The sequence below is a fragment of the Mycteria americana genome, chromosome 5 (genome assembly GCF_035582795.1).
Source record: "Mycteria americana isolate JAX WOST 10 ecotype Jacksonville Zoo and Gardens chromosome 5, USCA_MyAme_1.0, whole genome shotgun sequence".
Taxonomy (NCBI): Eukaryota; Metazoa; Chordata; class Aves; order Ciconiiformes; family Ciconiidae; genus Mycteria; species Mycteria americana.
In genome coordinates this window covers 16,594,727-16,617,766 of record NC_134369.1, presented here as the reverse complement: position 1 = coordinate 16,617,766, position 23,040 = coordinate 16,594,727, and the positions used below count along the sequence as shown (strand labels likewise).

At 39.3% G+C, this 23,040-nt stretch overlaps 2 protein-coding genes across 11 annotated transcripts in view; one reads left to right on the top strand and one right to left on the bottom strand.

Moving 5' to 3' along the window:
- Window positions 1-8,025, top strand: part of SERGEF (secretion regulating guanine nucleotide exchange factor) — a 161,811-nt gene extending 153,786 nt beyond the window's left edge. For 3 of the 5 annotated variants that reach the window (XM_075502279.1, XM_075502273.1, XM_075502284.1), the window contains one exon: window positions 5,956-8,025. In XM_075502279.1, the coding sequence (XP_075358394.1) occupies window positions 5,956-6,072 (117 nt within the window). In that variant the 3' untranslated portion in view covers window positions 6,073-8,025. The remainder of the gene's footprint in view (window positions 1-5,955) is intronic. The other 2 variants (XM_075502274.1, XM_075502275.1) reach the window with 1 other exon arrangement.
- The window catches only part of KCNC1 (potassium voltage-gated channel subfamily C member 1), a 131,666-nt gene that overhangs the window by 578 nt on the left and 108,048 nt on the right, over window positions 1-23,040 (bottom strand). Inside the window, exons 3-4 of one of the 6 annotated variants that reach the window (XM_075502266.1) lie at window positions 19,621-19,809; window positions 16,723-16,787 (exon numbers count right to left, since the gene is read on the bottom strand). In XM_075502266.1, the coding sequence (XP_075358381.1) occupies window positions 16,723-16,787; window positions 19,621-19,809 (254 nt within the window). Of the gene's footprint in view, window positions 1-16,722; window positions 16,788-17,299; window positions 17,607-19,620; window positions 19,810-23,040 lie in introns of those variants that run through there. The other 5 variants (XM_075502267.1, XM_075502264.1, XM_075502265.1 and 2 more) reach the window with 5 other exon arrangements.

The following is a 23,040-nucleotide window of genomic DNA, read 5'->3' as shown; positions in this document are numbered from 1 at the left end:
ATGTAATGTGGAATGATTCTTTTAAATGCATATTAATTTGTGCAGTGAGCCACTCAGCTCCTGCTTTGAAGTGCCCTGTGAGAACAGAACAGAATTTCTATTGTCATTGTATACTAGCAAGATAGCACTACCTCTAGTGAACAGGCTCAGTTATTTGCCTGATGCTTGAAACAGTGCATAGAAAAATGCACAGCATGTTTGTATGAAACTGCTAAGGCTTTTTTTGGTAAGTGCCATTCTTGCTGTATCTTTCCCTACTTCTCTGCATTGCTGTATGTTGGACTTCCCATATACAGTTTTCAGGCTGTGCCAGATGTGCTACATTGCCCTTCACTGCGTGCTCAGAAATTATATTACCATAAACATGATTCTTTCCCCTTCCCATTTTGTAACTCTCAGCTATTCGTATGCTATGGAAATTAGGATAGAAAAGATTAGATGTGCTCTGTACTGCTCGTTTGCCATTTGTGGGATAGACGCTGGTATTGAAGGAGAAACTAGAAATTAGACTTTCCCAAATGAAATTAATTTCAAAGGAGATGTGTAGCCTTATTGCTCCATTTTACAGCACTCCACGTACCACCGTGGCTCCCTGAGCTGTACTAGGCATCTCTCATACTCAAGTTGATTTTCTGACTCTCTTCAATAGTTAGTTGTATATTGTAATTGGGTATTTTGACAGTTGGCCTTGAGGTCCTGACCCAGTTTGAAGTCCCTGCTGTATTACACAATATACAAGTACAGGCAGAGAGAATGTCCGACTAACAATACAGTGCTTCTGCTGTAAAAAAATAATAATTCACATAAGATATTAGTTTAGAGCACCAAGTCAGAGAAGTCCATATTGTGCAGGCTTCATGCATTTGTAATGAGTAGCTGTTTGAGGCCACTGAAAGTTTTTCTTTCCAGGTGCCAGGATGAACCACAGATGCATGACCTGAAGTCAATCTGATTTTTCACTTGTGTAAAACCACTGCTGAGGAGGGGACTGAGTGGTCTAGGTCCGCTGCCTGGGGAGACCTGCTAATGATGTAAAGGTGGAGCGAGGACAGATTGTTGACTGCAGGCTAACTTTGAAATCAGCATGTCTTTAGCACCATGACTTTGTACTTAATATAAAAAAATGTATGTTGTTTTCTGTCTGTATATTGTGTTAGCACTGCAGTGCCTGAGATTTTTATCCAGCTTACTCACTGTAAAGTCAGATGCGCATTTCTGAGGGTTGTGGTCCTGACCAACTCCAGCAGCAATTGGATGGGCTGCCTGGAGTGCACGACAGCTTGCTCCTTGAAAATATGGGTATAAATGTAGTTCCATAATAAAACTAGCATTATATGAATCTCTTAGTTGTTTTCTACTTTTGGAGGTACCATAAAATGTCTTGGGATCATGTCATCTTATATTCCACTTACCAAACTTTGCCTTTAATAAGATTTTGCAGAATGCTTAGATTTCCCTTTTAGTTACTACTATGTTTCCATGTTTTTCTGCAGAAAACAATTAGCATCAACCCTGTTTCTTATATTCTAAAATTGCAAATCTTTTGCGCTAATGACAGAATCGTTGCTAACAAAAATACAAAAGTTTAGAGGGATATTTCTTTCCTTTTATTTTACCTGACACCCTGGATTGCCAGATGTCCTGAAAAAATAGGAAGACTTATTCACTTGTGTTTTACAACTCCTTGGGAGAAGTATGGTCTAAATCTCCTTCTGTGTAGTGTTATATTGTTCCTTGTGAGGTTTTGAATGCTTTCAAATAGTCAGTGGGGGATGGCTGAGACACCTGAATTTTGTTCATGGTCCAGCCCTGATGCTGTTTAAAGTCATTTGACTTGCCCTGAGCTGATTGATCTCTTGCCTACTGTAACTTTATCTATAACCATCTGTAGAGTAACACTAATTTAAGGTTAAAAAAATAATAATTTGAGGTATGGTGGAGAATTGCTAAGAGCACAGAGCCTATACAATAGAGCTGTACTAAAACTTAACAGATCCTTAAAATGTGAAGCCATCTGATTAATAGCTTGGCTTCAAGATACTTGGATTGTCTTTAAAGCCAACTTCTGTTTGTTTGTGTGTTGGAAGAGTGGGAGAGGAGAAGCAGAAAAGAGACAAGCTTTTAAAGATTCCAGTGATAAGCCTCCAGGGCACAAGCTGGATTAGAAGCAGACTGTTTGTAGCCTGAAACTAGGCTGAAGTGATACGTGTAGCTTCCTTGTTTCCAATTTTCCTTGCTTTACCTTCAGACCGATTGTAAGGATGTGATTTATCATAACCTGTCTTCAGCTGTTTAAAACTGATATGCCTAGGCTAAGACAATCACTTCATCTCCCTCTATAGTCACCAGAGATAGATTTGATTTTGACACCAGTGTTTGGATAAGATGAATTGCCTGTTGGAGAGATGTAGATGACTCCATTGGCTCTTGAGAAAAGCTAGAAAATAACGATCACTATAGCTAAGTTGCTTGATTTTTAGGTGGCTGAAGTTAAGTGCAGTGAATCTCACCTAGAGCATCTTATTTGCTAACATTGATTCTTCTCATCTGAAGAACAGAGTACTCAGCAATGAAGAGCGACTCTAAATCCTCTACTTTCCCCAGAATCCTGTCCTCTGTCCAATATGCTGCAGCTTTATTTTACCTACAACTACTTTTCTCCAGTTTAATCAGCCTGTGGACTGCAGTTGTCATTTCAGTTACCTTGAAAAAAGCCTAGGTAATTATTGCAAATAGAAGGAGGGCAGTAGCCCCTGCTTGTTTTGTGTGACCAAAACAGACAGATTTGTTAGGGGTTTTTTTCTCCCCGCTTTTTGTATATTTAATGTCTGGGGGAAAGAACCTGCATAGTCTTACTCTAGACTTTCATTAGTGTGACTGGGAACTCAAGTGAAATTCCCTTGGGGTTATGCTGTGCTGCCATGTGAGTTCTGTGGTTTCATTTGTACTTTGAGTATTTAGCTTTTAAAAGGGGAAAGGTGAATGCAATGTATTATGCTGTTTCATTTAACCAGTGACATGGAGCAACTTTCCCTCCTCACCTCACCAAACACAAATCATTTGGTTTGAGAACATGCTACAATGCTTGTTTTAAATTTAGTTAGAAGCAATTTGTAGCTGTATTAATACACATCATTCTAATGGTCTTTCATCCTGGGAAGGTCTGGCACAGGCATAAAAATTGAATTTTCTCGTGAAAGCATGTAGGGCTGCTGGGGCTGTGTTGAGGATTTTATTAGCAATAAACTGTGAATAGAAGCAATCAAAAAAAAAAAAAGCCCAAGCCAAAAAAAAAAGGGGGGGGTGTAATGTGGGGAAAGGAAAAAGAATTGAAAGGAGCTGGTGCCCTTTGTCCAGAGGCTAGCCATTAGTTCCCCTTAATGAAGGCCTTTCCTTAACTCTGCAGATATTCCTTCTGTGTCACTTTTTTAATAGGTGCTTCATTATCTTCGATCTTCATTGACTTCAACTTCTGTGCCAGTGATTCACATAGCTGCTTGTTCCCTCCCGGCCAGTGTCACTGCGGTCATTTCGCCCAGCCCTTGTCCAAGTTTTGTTAATATGTTATTACAAAAAAAAAGGGACTATCTCCTGCAAATTCTGTTTTCTCTGACACAAATCTAGCATCTGGCTGCTTTTATGTACAAACTTTTCTCTAAATCTTCTACAGGAGCGTGGTATAGTATACCTTTTATTTTCACAACAATAATTCTCTGCCTTTTAGCTTTCCTGACTTCTGACTTGATGGTGATGAGAATAATTTTTGTGGCCTATCATTCTGTATCTGTCAGCTGCCCTTTCATCGCTTCAGATTTCTGCCTGGCTCTCCATATATGTGAGGCATTTTTGTATAAGACTATTCATAAATCTCTCTTTTGCCAGTCTTCACTCTCGGCCCATTTCAGTAACCTTGGAGCTCACTGGAGTCCTGTAGAAAGATCTATTTGGTGACCTTTCTACATGCTTGGAGAAGTAAAGGCTGGAAAAGACTCAGTGATTCTTATTTTAGGGGAGAAGTTCTTGTCTGTGGGTTTCCTAGCTTGTAAATTTTTCTGTGGTGTTTTTTTTTTTTTTTTTTTTTTCCAAAAGATGAAGACTAGCTATATTTATCAATTTGAGAGGTTAATATCCTACTGCGCTGTTTCTGTGAATATTTATTATGCCATTAACGTTCCATTGAGCAGTTCGTAATTCAAGGTGACCAAAAACTTTCTGGTTTCCTCTCTCTTGTCCTGATGGGACAGGATGAAAAAAAAAAATCCTTTAGTCAGATGTGGTGAGTCTCCATACAAACATGCAAGTTGTTGTACTAATTGCTAGTGCTAGTAACAAAAAGCTTACCACAGTCATCTTATTAACATAAGGGCATGTTATATTCCCTTTTCATTAAACTGGGAAGTTTTCTCAATCTAAGTAGGCTTATTCTGCAGGTTCCATGTATTAACTGTGCAAAAGAATGCCATTTCTTAAGTGCAGCTGGTTTTCTTTCTTTGAATTTTTTCCCTGAGTGATTGTTCTGTGATGTGTCTTTAGTCTCGGTTTGTGATATCTTTTTCCTGCTTGTTAATATTTACATAAATATTTTTACCTGGAACCGTACGAAAAAAATTCCAGTTAACCTCTTGGATGTTCTGATCTGTTGATATTTAAAAGGGATATGTTGCACATTTACTTTTTGGTACTTTTCTGCAGCACGTGTATGTGCATTTGTGATATAGGTTGGGCTGTCAATATTGTGTGTGCATAGTCATGAGAAAATCTGGTGCCTTCTAAGATAAGAATAATGGAACTGCTGTATTAGGTGAGATGTATGTAGCCTACTGTGACATTCCAGTGGCGTATTTTTGTGGTCCATTGCCTTAAAGATTGTCAAGAAAATTAAAGCTCATTGTTTAATTACATCTGATTTTAGTAATGTTTACACTTAATTACAGAAGAGGAGAACTTTAATATACTAATATGTAAAGAAAACAAATGACAATGAAATGTTACTGGATTTGCAGGAGAGAAGGATGGCCCTGCTACCTTTGCAATAATCTGTTTCTGAATTTTGAAAAGGAAAATTATTTTAGAATTATGATTGGGATTGGATTTTGTGAATTTTGGCACTTTTATTCTCATTGTTTGGAGTCCAGAATGGTACTTCATGCTGTTAATACCTGCTGCTTTTCACAAATAACAATGGCATCAGAAACATGATTATATTGCAGGATGGCTTTCTTTTTTATTACAGAAATTCACAGGCACAGTCTGTGACAGCCAAATAAAGAGAAGAAAATAGGGAAGAAATCTCTTGTAGTTCAGAATAGGAGGGTTTTTTGGTGGATTTTTTATTATGCTAGCCATTTATAGAACAAAATTTACATACTGTGCTTCAAGAAAGAGTACTGGGGGTAATAATAATACATGGATCATGATTTGGGATATAAAAGAGTAGATGTTAAATAAATAATGAAGGAAAATAACAATAATAAAAGCAGTGAAATGATGTCAAAGCAAGCAGAAGAGATAGGATGATTAAGAGTAAGGCAAGTTGTCGGAGACTTGTATTTAAAGGAAAAAGGTGAGGTGTGAACTTTAAAGTAGGAATGAAATGTAATTTGGCTTCTCTGTGTCCCCCAGTCCTACAGATCATGCTGTGAATGATTAAAGTCACTGGGCTTGGTTTGTGATAGTTTTGCTTACTAGGGGGAACTTGAAAGACAGGGGTTCCACATCATTTTAGGAGAGGTCCTTAAAATGCGGAGAGATTTCTGTGGGCTCTGTATAAATAATGAGTCATGTATTTATGAAGTGATTTTCAAATGTCTTTGTTATTTTAATCTCTCTTATGTTGTTAACATAAGTTTCTTAGAACCTAATTAGAAGATGACTTGACAAATCTGCTCCCCAAAACTAACCAAAGCTGTTGTGTTTCTGTGGTATTTATTCTATATTTTGTATCCTCTCTTTTAGGTGGCCAGTGCTTCTCTTGGGGATGGAATGAACATGGGATGTGTGGTGATGGCACAGAAGCAAACGTTCATGTCCCGAAGCCAGTCAAAGCTCTTGGATACGCAAAACAGATCTTAATTGGATGTGGGGCAGGACACTCCATGGCTCTTTGTCAAATTCCACATTAGACTTGGCACACCTGAAATCATAGCATCATGGATGTGGATGGACATCTCTGGATTGCGTAGCTCAGAAATGCTACAAAAGGATTACCCATGGTTAATACAATAGTTGGAAAGTGCAGAAGAAGTTTTTTCTAAGACTAAAATGAATGAGTATGCATAGAAAACTATAATATTTTAAAAATTGGTTCATGGGTCCTTTTCACAGCAATTGATTTTCTTACCCACAGATAGAATGACAAACATTTTGCCTTGATGCAATACCATTGAAGAAAGAATGACTTGTTCTTCTGAGAAGTCTTTGAGGAAGAAACCAACTGTTTAATCACTTATCATTGGTGTATAAATTTAGTCTGAGGAAATGCTCTGAGAAGGTGGAGGCATAGGGCCCCTTCTGTTTTTTTATTATTGTATCTTTATGTTGTGATGAGCATGTGTTGCGCCTGCCAACTTCTACTGGAGTTGTGAGCTCCCAGCGTCTCAGAAAATCCAGTTTGCATCACAGAGAAATGCTAGTGAACATAAATAGATGCATACATACATTTTAAACAGAAGATTAGGATTTTTTTTTAAAAAAGAGGACATATAATTTAGAAGGCTGGCAAAAGGGGAAAATGAGGCCCTTCTGAACTAGCTGTATCTTGATTAAACTGTGAAAGGAGCAATATATCTGAGGAATTGCCTTCTGTGCCAGACATCAGTTTATTATAGATTTACAGGGATGCAGATCTGCATGAATTATCATTAACTTGCAAACCAAACCTGAAGTTTCTGAAGCTACTGCTTAGGGAAGAAAAACTTCTAAGAGCTCTTGGAAACAATAGAAAAAATCTTGTGAAAGGGCATAAAGTCAGTTGTAGCTGTTGGGGACAGTTTGATCTGACATAGTTCCTGTGTTTCCAGCTGCCTTTAAATAGGAAGACATAAAAATCTAAACAGAAAGGTTTTACAAGTTCTCCAGCCTAAAAGGCAGACCAGAATGCTCCTGATAATTTCAGGTTAGTTCTGACATCTGGTTCGGAGCCCAGCTGAGTTACTGTTCAGAGTATGCCCACAGTACTTGTTCCAGGTGAATGCTTGGCAGAGAACGTAGGCCTACATGTTTTGCTAGGAGAAATGAAAAAGTGTAAATTATCTTCAGATATTATTAGCTGCCTATGTTGAGCAGGATTTTGGAAGCTATTTATAAAACTGTTTTTCACACAAATACAGTGGATGCCATTAAACTGGATGTTTACCACCCACAATAGTTACATTTGCTGTGGTATTTGATGTATTTCGGGCTCTAAATATAGAGAATACTACTGTGTGGTAAGTGCACCTTTTAATGAGACCTACTGTTGCTAAACAGTGGTTTAATTTTTAAAGCAGGCTTGCCAGGGAAGAAGCCTTACAGAATTACAAACTACTCAGATAAGGGCTCTTAGGAAATAGGACAGGAAGACTTTCTAATGATGAACCAGCTTACGCATGAGGGGGAAGGAATTAAGGTGGTAATATGTGCTGCGAGGATTTTTCACCCCCCTTGGTTTTACAGCAGTTATAGTTCATGGCCTAATTTTCAAAGGCATTTTCTTTTTCTGTTCAATGGATGAGAAACTTGAACTGACTATGAAGCTGATTATAACAACTGTATTACAGATACTGAAGGAACCTGTAGGAATAATCAGATGGGTCCTTTGCAAAAAGTGCGGAACTGAGACTTCTACTGTAAAGTGGTTTGGTTTTTTTAATCCATGCGTTGGTTGTGGTCGTTCATGGCAATATACTGTTCCAGGCTGTGACCTCTTGCACTTTTTACTTGTCTAAGTTGCTATTTATTGACTCTCCTCAATGCCACTTTCTAGATACCACAGCCTCTCTATTATATGCACTGAACAGTTTCTCATGCAAAAAAAGTATCTGTTCTGTCTGAGGTTTCTACCTGGCAGTTCTGTCTGAGGTTTCTACCTTTGTTTTCCTCTAAAATCTGTGTACTGAATAAACATGTTACCTTGTTGCAGTATCATACCCTCTAAATAATTCTGTTCCTTGATTAATCACAGCTAGTGTCTGTGCCCTATAACATAGAGGTTACTGTACTGAGTGCATTTAGACTGTGTATGCTGTTGCTGCAGTTTGTTTCAGAGGAATCCAACAAATTATGTAACAAATAAATGCGACTTGGTTATTTGAAATGTTCTTTGCTTTTTCACATCTGTAACATGAACACACTTTTGGAAACACAAAGAATGATTTGGGGTGATAAGGAGAAAAGAAAGGAGTAGTTTGATTTGTTCCTGGTCCTGATCTTGTGTTTCATATCTGCATCTGATCTTCATCTTTGAAAGGACGAGAACTGCATTTTCTCTCCTTTGTCCTGCCTATATAGATTGAAAACTTTGGGAAGTAATGACTTGTCTTGAGAGCTTGACGTACTAAATGCTTTGTCGTCGGTCAGGACTTCTAGATGCTGCTGTAGTATGAAGAGTGAATAATAATTCATTGTAGATCGTACATGGGTTGAATGTCAAAAACAAGTTGTTGCTCATTCATTCGGAAATGAATGCCCTGTTTTGTATGTCAGAATGCTTTGTTTGCAGAGTAAAACATTGTACAAAATCAGCAATCCTTTCTGCTGTAAGGAAGGGAGCACACAGTGAAAAGCTCCTAATCAAGTGAAGAAACCCCCTTCCTTGCTGGTGTCTGGAGCTTAGTGACTGTTGCCTGTTGATATCCTGATGGAGAAGGTCAGTTCTCTGCAAGGCAAAATGCAGAGCCAGTGTGCTATGCCAATGCTTCTGCAGTGCGTGCAAAGACAGACTTCTTTAAGCGGGTCTTCAGTGCTAAACAAAGCAAGCCTTTTATGTAAGCATTCTGTGTTCACATTCAGATGCAAATAAATCGACAAGGTTTGTTTTATATATATATATATATATATATATAAAAACAAATCTGGAACAAGGTAAGCAAGTGTCTGTGCAGCTGCTCTCCTCTCCCATTTTCTGAAAATAAGCAAACCTGCCAATGAGCTGACATTCATGAGGGGGAAAAGGTGAACTTGATATCATAGCTTTGCTGGAGAACAAGTTATTGACCTTCATTCCAGAGAGCTTTCAGGCTCTTGGGTGGAGGGGGAGAGGGAAGCTGTTGTGTGTGCTTCTGTTGTTTGAAGTCCTAGGAGATCTGCAGTTGTTACTCATGCAACCTCCATGTGCACCTGTGCAAGATATTGCTATTCCATTTTAAAGAATGTTGGTAGGAAGATGTGTGTGTTGTTTCAGAAGTTTCTGTCTCTTGGAGGATTTGTTTAGGCCGCTTGGCAGTCACTGATATTATTTGACTTCGTGTAGCATTCCTGAGTGACTTCATGCTTTTCTGCTTAGAATGCTGGACCCTGTATTTGAAGTGTGTTTGTCTGAAATAAAAATTCAGTCCTGCCTTTCTCCCTGTTTGCCCAGTTACCACTTCTTACATGACACTGGCTTCCCTCCCCTATCTGCATGTTGTCAGTCCTGTTGGTGACTAACTAGTTCTTGCCATCTGCAACCGCCATGAAGGTCACCTCTGCATGAGTGACAGGAGGTTTTGCTCGGCTACATGGCTGAGCACAGAGAAATTGAGGGGAAGGGGAAGAATGTGATTTGATTTTGCTTTATATGACATTTTTTGAGTCATAAGACTTAAAGATGAGGATGGAAAACAGATGAAGGAGATCAGTTTGAATGTACAGGAGAAAGGTGAACATGGAAAACATTTAAATGAATGGCAGTAGAGAGCCTGACGTAGTCAGCTAAAATATAGGGGAAAAGGAGGGCGGAGGGGGAAGACATATAGGTCCTGAAGACTGAATTATCACACGGGGATAGCAGCATTCCAGCCTGCCGGTATGGTGGGAGTGAGATGAGGGACACGCTATTCTATTTCTTGGATGTTATTGTTCCCCCTCTCCCGCTGTTTATTAATAATATGAATTATTGACCTGCAATGGGTTTTCTTTCTCATTTATAGCATATCTTGAAATTTCCAGTTCTCTTCAGCTGGAACAGTAACATCTGTCCCCACCTTCCAATCTCAGAAATCTTTAGATCAGGCCTGTGACCTAGTCAAGCACTCAATCAAATACTATTTTTTCCATTGAATTCCATGAACTCTGGATCTGATTTAAACAAGACTTAAGTAATTTTGGGACTTCCACTTCCTTTTCCCCTGTATTAGAAATCAAGATGACAGATCTTTGTTGCTGAAATTGCGAAGTTGTGTTTTCACCAAAAAGTCCCCTGTGTTCTCTTAGCAATTTTGATATTTTTACGGCATATGGCAAGTCTTGTGCTTTTTCTTTTAGCTAGATATTTTCTTAAAAAAGGCTCCAGAATTTTTCATCACTCTTTGAGTCATGCTTGTGGTATTTACTACCAGCTTATAGTTCAGCGCAACTGAAAATTCTGTAAAGGGAGGAAGAAAATACTGAAGTGGAAAACCTAAGTCTTGCTTCCCTGGGAATGGATGCAGCCTGTGGCAGAGAATCATCTTGTGTGGTTTTGATTGCACTTAAAAATGTGCACAGTAGAAAAGTGGAGCTTACACTGAATTTGCTGAAAACTCTAGCTGACACAAAAATAATTGGATGTTTGAACTCTTGACAAATCGATATCTTGATTTATGTGCAAAAAAGAGGTATTACATGCTTTGTTCTTTTCTTTTGGCTTTTGTGCTATTCTTAATTCCTGATAAATGTTGGTCTTAGATGTTTTGCTCCATGTTAGAAAGAATGATTTAATAGCCTTGAATTAAAATGCTTCGGTTGTATGGAAGAAAAGGCCTTCTGTTGGATGAATATCCCAAAAAATAACTGTAATGGGAGGTGTTTCCATATGTGCCTTGGAAGTTAATTTGGAGAAACTGCATGTGTAAAGCCATTGTAAAGCCATTTTGTAACCCATTTAGAGGTCGAAGGGACTGAAGTAAGGCACGCTCTTCAGCTGTTCGTGCATTTGATTTAGATTCATCTGTCAGTTGTCTCTGCATTCACCTGTTTTTAATGCAGAGGCAGTTTTCACTCATCAGCGCCTCTGTAGAACATGGAAAGAGTATGTGACTGAAAATACTCAGCAATGAAAATGGTCTCTGTATTTGAATCATGACCTGGATGAACCACGTGTTACCTTGTGGGAGAGTGAGGAAGCATAAATTTAGAGTACTGGGAGAACACGTTTTTCAGCTTGATTAGAAACAAGAGCAACAAAGTAATTATTCCTGAATAAAAGCTGGCTGTGGGGATGAGAAAATTCAGAGATGACATTTATTTTGCAAAACTTCCTCATTTTTATTTTGTGACATGTTGGATTTTGATTCACTTTCAGGTGAGCCTTTGCAGGTTGGGAGAGGGTCAAGTCTAAGTCTAATTCCTGTGTTGGCAAGCCTCTCAATTCATTTTCATCTTTCTCATCTATTTCCAGGTTGCTTTGCCTATGGACCACCTTGTTATTCAGATACAGTGCAATCTTGGGGGGAGTTCTGTCTGCAGGGCTTGGGATCAAGACTGTGTCAGTGGAAATTGCAGAGTTTCAGTACAATATGATTCCAGTACTCCCTGAGAATCATAATCTTTTAAGTGTATATGAACACTTTGCTATAAGACTGCATTTTTACATTTTTTTTTTATATTTAGAAATGGGGCCAAGAACTGGGAGATTTTTAATGTTCTGACATGATTTTAGCTTTTTGCTGCAAATGTCAAACGAGTTTAGCCTTTGTTTTGTTTTTACTGATTTGAATGCATGAAGACATGCGGTACCTAAATTAGGGCAGCAGAGGAGTTGCCAATCAGTAATGAAGATGCTCTGTCATTTTAACTGTGTGGGTGCTTAATAATTTTCCATAATAATCCTCTGCTTTAAAGTACTAAAGAAAAGGGATTCCTATAGGGGCATTGTGCTCTTCTGCAGACAAGGAAACATGGCACCTCTTCAATAACGGAGAGATGCTTCTCTCCTCTGGTGCCTTAATTCTGAGTAGATAGATGATAGTAACTATTCCTACTTAAATACTGCTTTTTCTCTTTTGACCTCAGAACACTTTAAAAAGGGGATTAATGTCACACAGAAGCTGAGGCGCAAAAAGTTCGAACCTCAACCAAGGTAAACCCAGCATATCCACAGCGGAGCCAAGAATAAAATTCCTGTCTCCCAAGTCCCAGGCCAAGGCTCAACCTTCTAGGCTAGTGGTCCTTGATGGTTTTTTTAGGTAAGCCTCACTGCTACTGCTTCCCTCTCTCCTTGCTCTTCTTTCTCCCTCACCACTGATGGCTGTTTCCTCATATGCTCCCCTCCCTCCTGCTTGCATAACCCATTTTCCAGACCCATCCTGGGTCCTTCTCATTTCCCACCTCTTCTCCAGTCACCCACTTGCACTGACACCACCACCGCAAAGCATGGCTCCTACTGAGCTTATTTGCTTGGGCTCAAGCCACGTGTCTCCTTTTAGTTCTGGTATGACTCACTGTCAGCAGCCTCTGCATAGGCCGTGTTGTCCCTGCTAAGCCCTTTGGGTTCAGAAGCTGTGCAGGTACCTTAGAGTGATATCTGAGCTAATATAATGCAATACTTTGCCTTTTGCTGACTAAGGAATCTCTAACCTGTGCTCCATGGGTAGTAGAGAAACCAATGGAAGCCTTGGAGCACGTGCTTTTAATATTTGGTACCTGGAGATGTTTGGACCTATGTACTTGCATAAAGTTTTTTAAATGCTCAAGTGAATGCTGAGGGTTGAAAACCTGGCTTTGTCAGCCTGAACCAGGGAATATGTCTTTCCATGGGGGCAGATGAATGTGCTTAGTTTTAAAGCATTTGCTTTGTCAGGTAAGGAAAGAAAGTCGAGAGATGCAATTCTGGATCCATTTTCTAACTTGAAGTTCAATTTGAATTCAAATATTGTTCTTGATTGCAAATAAGCGTTTGTATTCCCCTAAGAGAGAAACGTTGCACCTACAGTCCTAGATGAATGCAGATGCTTCAGGACTTCTGAACAGAAAAGTATTTTACATCCAAACACAAATAAGTGAGTGACTTAATAATAACCTGTATAATTTAAGCACGTTTTCATGAAGTGAAGTTAGTTTGTGGGTGAGCTCAGACAAAGTTGCTTCCAGGATATATATGGAAAGCAGAGAGGTAGGCTGCCTTGTTTTGAAACTGTGAAAAGGATATGCAAAGTGGCAGGGTAATAACTGCACTTGGTTTTTTTTAGGGTATCTTTTTTGTAAGCAGCTCTGTACTCGGTTCCTTTCTGAATGCCCTTGCCTTAACCCTGCTCGCTCTCTTCTATATTTCAGTCTGCTCATTTGTCCTCGCAGCCATTTGTTTCAGTGATGTATTTTCTTTTTGGCCCTGAAACTTTAAAGGAGAGAGAGAAGGCAATTTATGTGAAAAATCACTTTATCCAGATTAATGACTGCTGCGCTTGACTGTTATCACAGTGGTATTAGCAAGATTTTTTTGTTGGAGTGAGAGAACAGAAACCACTTCTCAGCTCCTTGCTGTCTGAAATTGTAGTTGTGGAGACACATCCGGTTGGTCCAGAAAAAATGGGTACCTTGATGCAGTCAGAGGAAAAGCTGTAAGTGTAGATGGTGTGGTTGAGGTGTGCTTTTAATGTTAGCAAGTAATAAGCCACTAATTGCCAGTGGGTTCAGGTGAAGGACCAGCGTTGGGTCCTATAGCTGGGGGTCCATTGCTGAAAGCTGAGTTTGCAGAGGAAGAAACCTGGATGCTCATTTCCAGCAGGAAACAGGCAGAGTGTAACTGAACTACAGAACATGCTTCTGCTCTTACTTATGATGGTGTGAAGTCAAAAGTGAAGTCATGAAGTGAAGTCAGTGGCATTATTGCAAGCCTGAGGTCAGAATCTAGCCATGTGTATAGTTTTAATGCTTTAGTCAAGATATATACCTCCTGTGGTGGGAGTGGGCAGGCTGGAAGGTATTAATGTTTCAAGCATAATACCCCAGCAAAAGCTCCTTAAATGTAAAGCAGCTGGGATGATGTGGTAAATTTCTCTTAGGATTCAGAGTCAGGATTTGGTGTGACAGCTCCTGAAATTTCCCAGTTGTCTCCCTCTTTCCCTGTGTTGTCAGAGCTGCCACTGTTGTACAAGGGGAACTCTGGAGGTCAGATGGACCTTAAGCTTTAGAGCATTTCCTGAAGGGTGGTAGATGGGAAGCGCTGTTCTGTTTCTGAAGGGTTTATAGAAGTCACCCAAAAGACACGGTTACCTCAAATCAGAATCAGCTGAGAGGAGCACCTAAATGAAAATGGGACTGGTAGATGTAAAAAGTAGCACAGAATGACAATTGCCTTAGGGCATGTGTACCCAACCTGTTAGCTAAGGCTCATATATATGCAAAGTGCAGTGGAAGGGGAAGACCTACGTGGGATTTACAGGGCTGAATTGTTAGTATTCCTTATGGTAATGGAGAATGTGAGCAGCCTTCACACTGGGCCCTTGAGTTAGTATTAAATAAAAAATGGGGCAGATAAATCTGTTTCTGGATTTTTAATACGTTATAAGAGGAAAACTTGTTCATTAAGCAACTTTTGGATCCTGGGTTAACCTGGATCTTACCTCTGGAGGTAAGAAATTGCCCATTTATCAGCTGAGAATAACAGCATAGAAACAGTGGGAGAACAGTAGTTCTTGGGAGAAAGGATAGTCAACTGAAGTAGAAATCAAGTACATAATGCTACATCAAGGACTACAAAGGAGTTTTCTAATTACATATGAATTCAGATTATCAGCCTTTCTTCTATTCCTAAAACACAGCTTGAGGTCTTCCATGGTTTTCCTTTTGGAGTAGAGTTTTGTGAAGACAAGGTCCAGCTGCAGTTGGTTTTTCGTTTATAATTTAGCACTTACCAGAGCTATGAGTGTTTCTTCTGTTTTTTGGGGGTTTAATCTCTACTTCCTCCAGGCCATAGGGATACTATTCCTTTACACTTCCATCCTCATCCACAGTCACAGATGCCGTTGCTTGCCTAGAAGGTTGCCAGGTCCTTTGAAGTTCCTCATGTGAGGATAAAGGTGTATCCTTCCTTATAGAAGTGCTTTACCAAAAATGCTCAGGCAACTAGAATGCTGTTGACACATAGTCCATTGTTGTCATTTGTAGCATCTAAAACGAAATTTAATCCTGTTGCATTTCTCAGTTCTTACTGCTGCATGTTTTGTGTGGCAAATAAACTGCGACTCAGACACCTGGATTTCTTTCAGAGTTTCGTATCAGGTGGAGTGCTGTGGCTCAGTGAAGAACAAGTGAAGGACGGGGCCCAGAGAAGTAAGAAAAACTGAATTCATTTAATCAGCTAAAAAGACAAACTTTTATTATTGTTGGGGAGGGAAAAAAGGAAGATATCTAGATAATTATAGGGTTTTTTAATCTTCCCTTGTAAAATTACTAATAGTGTGAATTCTTCAGACATTGGTTGTATCAAGTGTTTGCAGGCTTCATTTATTATCTACTAACCAAAATTAGCATTGTAGAACCAAAGCAATACCAAGCTTTTCTCCTACGTTTCTGTTGAGAACACTGTATTTATTCAAGATTTTAGAAGCAAGTCTTCGGAAACCCCTGATCGCTTCAGAAAAGGATTCCCCTTTACACTATACAGCAGGCACTGAAACCATGATACAAAATTTATTTCATGCTAGAATTGTTTTGCATAACATTGTGCATGCATTTTACTCAGTACTAAATTGCATACAATGCTGTTGTCTTGTTTCTTAAACTTTGAGACCATTTATACTTGAGTATTTTCCTGATTTTGTACTATAAGTCCCAGTTTTAAAATAACACCTCTCGTTTAAAATTCATACTGATTACTTAATATGAACAATTTATGAAGGGTCTTTACGTTGGATCTATACATCAATAAAATACAACATAAGCAGAGCTGGAAAATTAAATCTAGACCAGCTGTTACTGTCAGGTTCGAAGGAAGGTCCCATGTGTCACAAGCATGCCAACAAAAACAGACAGGAAAAAGTTTTTCTTATTTTTATACACTTCTAGTTGGATTAAAAGTTCTTGATTTCCATGTCGGTGTGATGAACTGTGAAGGCGTGGTCAATATGACCGATGACTGCCTGATTGCACTTTTTAAAACCATTACTCTGTATCTTGTATACAAAAAGAAGCGATCCATAGCAAAGAAATGTACAGTTTTATAATGTTTTACATTTTGGCTACAACAATGTAAAAGTAAAGAGCTTTGAAAGAAAATATATAACTTTGCTTTTTTCTCTCCTTAATCATACATTTGCAGTGTTTCTTGGTTTTTTGTTTTTGGTTTTTTTTGTTCGTGTTTTTTTTTTTTTTTTTTAATTTTTGTCTTCATGCAATTCATGCTATGGAACAAAAAAATAGATTTAAAAAAAAAAATCTTCTACAGTTTTGTTACATTTTGGCCGTAGAAAAAGCCTGCATCTCTAGTACAACTCCAAAACCACGAAGAACCATCCATAAAACCTGCATGGAGCGAGTTAACTTTGTCCAAATGAGAAGGTCTTCTATGCCTGCACAGTTCCACACAGATGTTTATTAGCCATCAATGTCCATCTCCATCTCGCCTTGTCAGGTCACTCTGACTGCCTCTGTTGGCATATATTTAGCAATGACTGGACTTTCTTTGCAAAGATCTGCATGTAAAGAATACAATCAGTACTTGAGCTTCTTCCCTGCGCTTTTCACATCAAGCTCGGCATCTTAGTTTTAAAGGAAGGAGGAAAAGGTGAAATAGCTACATGCAGAGGCAGCCATATTCTTCTTCAACAGGATTTTTTTTTCCATGCAGTCAGCCAGACTGAGACCTCTCTACAGTGTGTCTGAGTATTGCTTTCAGCTTAAAATAGGCACCCATGCAAAGTTTCATCCTACTGTGCTTGTTTGCTCAAACTCCTGCAGGGTTCCTATGGCTCAAAAATATCCTGAGAAAAGCAAAATCTTCCATCGTTGGCATGTTTCAGCATCGACTAAATGCCTAACCCATTCCATACAGAGCCAGTAGATCCGCCATTAGCCAAAATAAGCATATACTAGCAGGATGCACCAGGAAGGAAACTATCTGGTGCATCTACCCTTCATCCTATGTACTGATACCATGCAGCACGTATGGCCCACCAGTACTACGTAAATGCCTGCCTATCGTCATCTGAGTGCTATTTAGGAGTGTTGTCACCTAGCATCGGTAGTAACACCATTCCCAGCAGGTGCTACTGTGAGACATTGCATCTTCAGACTTAGTCACCTGGATTATATGCAACATAGCATAGGCTAATTGAAAATAAAGCTTTTTAGACCATTCTCTGCTACTGATCCATGCTACAAAATAGATGGGATGGGAGACCAAGAACGTCTCACTGGACTAGGAGAGCTGTAGGGCGCAGACACTGAGGATAATCCTATCGCTTTTCCACTTATGCCAGCTATGCTGTTAAGGCTCCGTGACATTTCGTAACCTTCATTTAAAAGAAAAATGCAAAGTACAGCATTGGATCAATGACAGAATGGACTAAGAATGAGGTCAACATTGTAGCCAGTTCAATAGCATCTGCATGCACGAACATGCTGAGAGTAGTATCGCTTGCAACATGACTCAGAAGGCCTTTGAAGTACAGAACAAGTTTAAAAAATATATCTATACTAAGAAAAAAAAAAAGTCATTTCTCAAGGATGGTCAGGCTATGTAATTGATCCTACAGGCAGCAACATGGTTGTACCCTAAAAAAAAAAAGTCAGTGGGAGGGATTTTCTATGTCTCTGTCATACACTCATGCGTACCTCTCCCTTCCGCTTCATGCATTTTGACCTCAGGCAAAATTAAGGTTTCTGGTATCTTTGGGGGCAGGAGGGGGAAAAGGCAGGAAAATCTATAGAATTTATTGTGTTGCTATAGAGATACTACTCCTTTGTTCTCAGCATTAAAAAAAAAAAAAAAAAAGAGAGAGAAAACAAAATTGCATGCGTTCAGTTTCCCTCCCTCCCTCCCTCCCCCCCTTCTTTTTCAGACATGCACGTAAACAGCTCAGCAAGTGTACAGAGAGTTGCACAAACTATGGATGAAATTCTGTTGGAACAACAATTAAGATGCTCTCAACGTGTTTCAAACAGGCCAACAATATGCTGACATATATTACTCTTTAGCCAACCAGCCTCTGTTTCATTCAGTAACGAGAGGCGGTTGCAGTGCATCGTGAAAACCATACATTCCTCATCCCCAAAGGATGTGCCATTTGGAGTGTTCCCCTGATCCACTGGAACCACCCAGACTCGCCCAGGCTGAATGAACGCGGCCAATGCTTATCCAATACAGAATCAAGTAAAACGCTTTGCTACAAAGGTAAATTTTAGAAGATATACTTTCATATGAAAGTCTTGTGGTCCAACTATATCTTTGTTGATGATAAGCTTTAAACTTATAAATACATACGCTATCTATAACTGGCATTTACTATAACTATTGCCCATCATATAATGGCACATGGGAATTCTATACTCCATACTCAGTGTATGGTTACATCATACAATCTTTGCAGTTTTAAAATAGTGACTATATCATATACTATATACAGTACACCAGTGATAAACACTGATTTGAAGAGAGAGATTTATTTTCCAGTTTTCCCATTCCTTATCAAATTTGATGCATGTATATGTAACTCTAATTTTGGTTTGTATGGTTTCCTCATGTTAAATTATTTAAACAAAACAGCCTATTTTAAGAAGGGAAGGTTTTTTTCCATTTGATTTGACTTCTGTTCCTAAATAGATTATTCTGACCATTACCAAACTAAAATGCAGGTACTTCTGAGAGATCTGTAGCTGTCAGAAGTCTGAGAAACTAACTAGTAATGATTTATTTATGAAAGGAAAGTGATTTTAGATGGATTATTTTCCAATTGTAAGATATCTGTGCTAACAGATGTTCTTGTATGCTTCTCTTTCTCTGTTGAACTAAACAGCTATGAATGTCCAAATAATTTGTTTTAGTGCTCTGTTAAGGTAGCCAAATAATCATTTCACATTTCTTGAGGATGTTTTGCTTTTGTGTTTTATCTTCTGTCTGCCACCTCCAAGTCCATGCTCCTCACACATCTTACCAGAGTCTGGTAAGATCTGTGAGCTTTCCAAGTGGTGGACCTTCATTGCTATGAAATGTTAATTGGCCTCTCCTTGGAGGATGGGCTAATCTAAGGACATTGTAGAGCATCCTCCACTAAAGCTTAGTGCACCAGCTGGGGTGGAAGACTCGACTGCCTAGTATAGCTGCATGGGGTAGTTACAGCTCCTCAGGCTTTTCTTTCTGAAAGAAATAGGTTAGAAACTCCAAATGCAGACATCAAGTGGTGGTTTCCAGCCCAAACGTGCATCTCTACAGCAAGCGCACTATTGCGTGCTACGGCTACAGCTGACTTTCTCTTATTTATTTAAAACGGTTGCTGACTACATGGTTACAGGACCCCAGCTACATACCCTTTCTTATTCCTCCATCAGGCGGGCAGGGATATTCCCCGGTTGATAAGAGGAAGCAGGGTCCATATCTCTCCCGAGTGCCAGAGCGGGTAAAGGGCAGGCCCTCATCAGGCGTAATAGCCTGGTCTATGTGGGGACAGTCTTCGTTTGCCAGCGCCGCCTTGGCCACCTCACCATTCAGTTTCGAATCTTCAAACATATAAGCAGAAGGCTATTGAAACACTATGCACTGTTTATTAGAGTTCCAGCTGCAAATTAAGGGTTCACAGCTAAAGAGTTCTATAGCGACACTATAAAAGGTAGCACATCTGTCCTAGACACTGCGTTCATATGCACTGCACCAAAATAAAATAAAGCCTGTTAAGTGGGAGGAGAAACAAAATATGATCACGTTAGGTGTAACGGCAGCCACCTGTACTTCCGCACAGAGGGGCAGTTTCAGAAACGGGCGTGCATTGGTTCCTAGTCCTGCGAGCAGAAGACTGCGGTTAGAAATCGGATTATGTTTTGCATGACATCGGATGGTGCATGAATGACCTGTTTGTCATGAAGCCTACTGTCACTCAGAGCTTTGGAGAGGCAGTGGGCTGCGAGTTGCGTTTTAGTATTTGAGTATATTCTGTTTGTGCTGATTTATACCTGTGTGCAATATTACTGAGGGGAAAATTCCTGCTCTTCCCCTCCCCAAAATTTACCCAGATTGTTTTATAGCGTTTCTGGTATCAGTTGTGCAGAATGGCTGTACACGTTTTAGACACACAGAGTACATTACTTATGGAAATACGACAGCAGAACGTGGATTTTTAAAAAAGCAATCCATTTTCTGATGTTCTCCTCTGAAACACATACAGCATTTGCAATGCCAGCACAGGACACTACATATAGAAAACACTACAGCAGGCCATGAATTTGGAAAATAGATAGAGTAAAATTTACTCTTGGCGGTAAATAATGAAAATAGGTTGTCGGATTTGCCCATTTTGCTCCACACATTCCCATGAGGATAGACTGAGAATAGTATGTTTTCTCTGTGTGACTTGTTTGATATTTATAAAACAATTTAAAGTTTTTAATGTAGGATTTATTTTAGGGTTTTAAAGTGCAAATTAGTGTATTGAGAATATACTCGAAATATGGCACAGCTCAATATGAGTGTTTTGGTTGAAGGGAAGAAAAAACAGTCAAAATGTGCTTTCTGAAGTTTCACAAATGCTGAGATATGTTAACTGAGTGGTATTGGCAGCATCCTACACCTCGGTTGCACAATGCTTATTACCTAGACACTGTAAGGCAATGGGTGGTCCTGCAAGTCTTTAAGGAAAGACAAACTCAACGGATAGACTGAATTTCGGTGCCTCTTCCAGATTCTTGTACTACCTTGTTCTAAACGCTACGTGATACTGTCATTTATTTTTCAATGGTTTTGAAGCCAAATAATAAAACAAGCCCAAAAGAAAAAATACATTAGGTAAGGTTTGGAGATATGACTCTGATCCTCTGGTTTCAGATGGACAACATAGATGAGTAGTAGGCAAAAGCCTTTTCAAGTTATATTTGTTTCTTTGCACACACATGCGCACACACACACAGAGATGTATATGACATAGACTATGCATCTATCCATGTACCAGTAATTGCATTCTATACCTTTTATTTAGATGTCACTGGTTTGTCACAACATAAACAGTCGTTTCTGCATATCTCACCTCTGCCTCCTTTCTTCTCCATGCAGAATTAGCCAATTATTTCCCCAAAGAGGGAGGTAGTAATGTTTTGTTTTGTTTTGTGAGCAATGAAATAATTAGGTCTCTCAATACATTTTAAAAAATGGCAAAAGCTATAAGTGCATTTTAATACTTGTAGACACTAATTTCAATAGGATTCTAAAGTTTTAACATTGCAGTGAGTTGCAATTCCTTTCTGTTCATAATAGTCACTGCTCTTTAATACCACTCTTTGCACAAAAACCTGGCATGGCTGCCATAGTAACTGTGACATTGCAGGTACTGAGCTGTTGATTTAAAAATCACTTAACTGTGTTTGGGGAGAGCTTCTGTCCTCATGGGGATGAGCAGAGAACGGGGCTTCTTCATAAGCCTCTGCTGCTACAAGCTGATGCCTCTAATCCTGAAATGAGGGAGGCAGCTCTGTCAGCAGAGCTCTGCATTGAAATCTCTGAGACTCCCACTGCTATACCTGAGCCTGGGTTTGCAAACTAAACTATTAGTGATGGGGGGGGCACTGGTCCGTTTCTGGAGCTCAAAACACCTCTGAGCAGAGTGGTTATGGGTCAGGCTGCTCACTGGTAACAGCCATTGATCCTTTTGGAAGCAGCTTGAAGGCTCTGTTGTGCTTGAATGAGAAGAAAATTGACCTTCTTGGAATTAATTTCTTAAATTGCATTATACGACCCTAGCAACGTGAGCTGGAACTTGCTCTTGCAGCCTCCTCGGGGTCCCTTAGCACTAATGAATTTTTCTCTATACTTGTTGAAAATCCACAACCTTGTTGTTTTATTTTTATTCGATAGGAAGAGAACAGAGTAGCTGAAGACATGGACAAATCACTGAACTGTCCTCCTAATGTCCCTTGAATATTCCATGCACGAGCCATGCTTTTAGGGATCACGTTCTGGATAGCAATGCTAATCCACAATGACAATTTTGCTGAATATTTAGGAAGCAGAGAAATTACCAGCACAAAGACTGCATCTATTGCTAGTGTATATAAGTAAGTGTTAAGTAGAGTAATTGTGTTCCAAACCACTGTCTGCAGCACCTAATTCTCTGAAGGTAGGACTCAGCAATCACGTGATATTTAATACGCTATTAGTCTGTTATGGGAATAAAGACAACATCACTGATGTCATCAGCCCACAGTTAGAAGTTCCCATTGTTTTCATTAGCAGATCTACATGCTGAACAATTTCAGGAATGAGGTCTAAAGATGGAATGAAATTATGTTATTTTAGGTTGATTTCTCAAGTTTTAATTTGCATGTTTGCTTTTTCCAAGATTGACCTTGGGTTTGAGGGAACTCCTGATAAATAAAGCAAAACTACTGAAACCATTACTGTCTGGTGACTACCAGTCTAGTTACACCAATGATGACTGCTTCTAGGTGCTTAAAATTTCTAAGGCTTGATTCTGGCCTACTAAATTCACATGAGTCTTTCCATCCCTACTAGCAGAATCTGAATTAGGCTTGTACAGCATTTTTTGTTCTTTCAGGTTCTGTTTTATGAAGAAAAGTCAATGTTACCATCTCTGTTTTACAGATGGGTAAAACTACCATGCAGTGAAGTGACTTGCCCACTGCTATGCAAGAGGTTATTTACAACAAAATCTCTGACTCTCAGCTTGGCACCTTATCTCCATAATTGTCCTATCTGTGAATACCTAGTTAACTGCACCAGCTTTA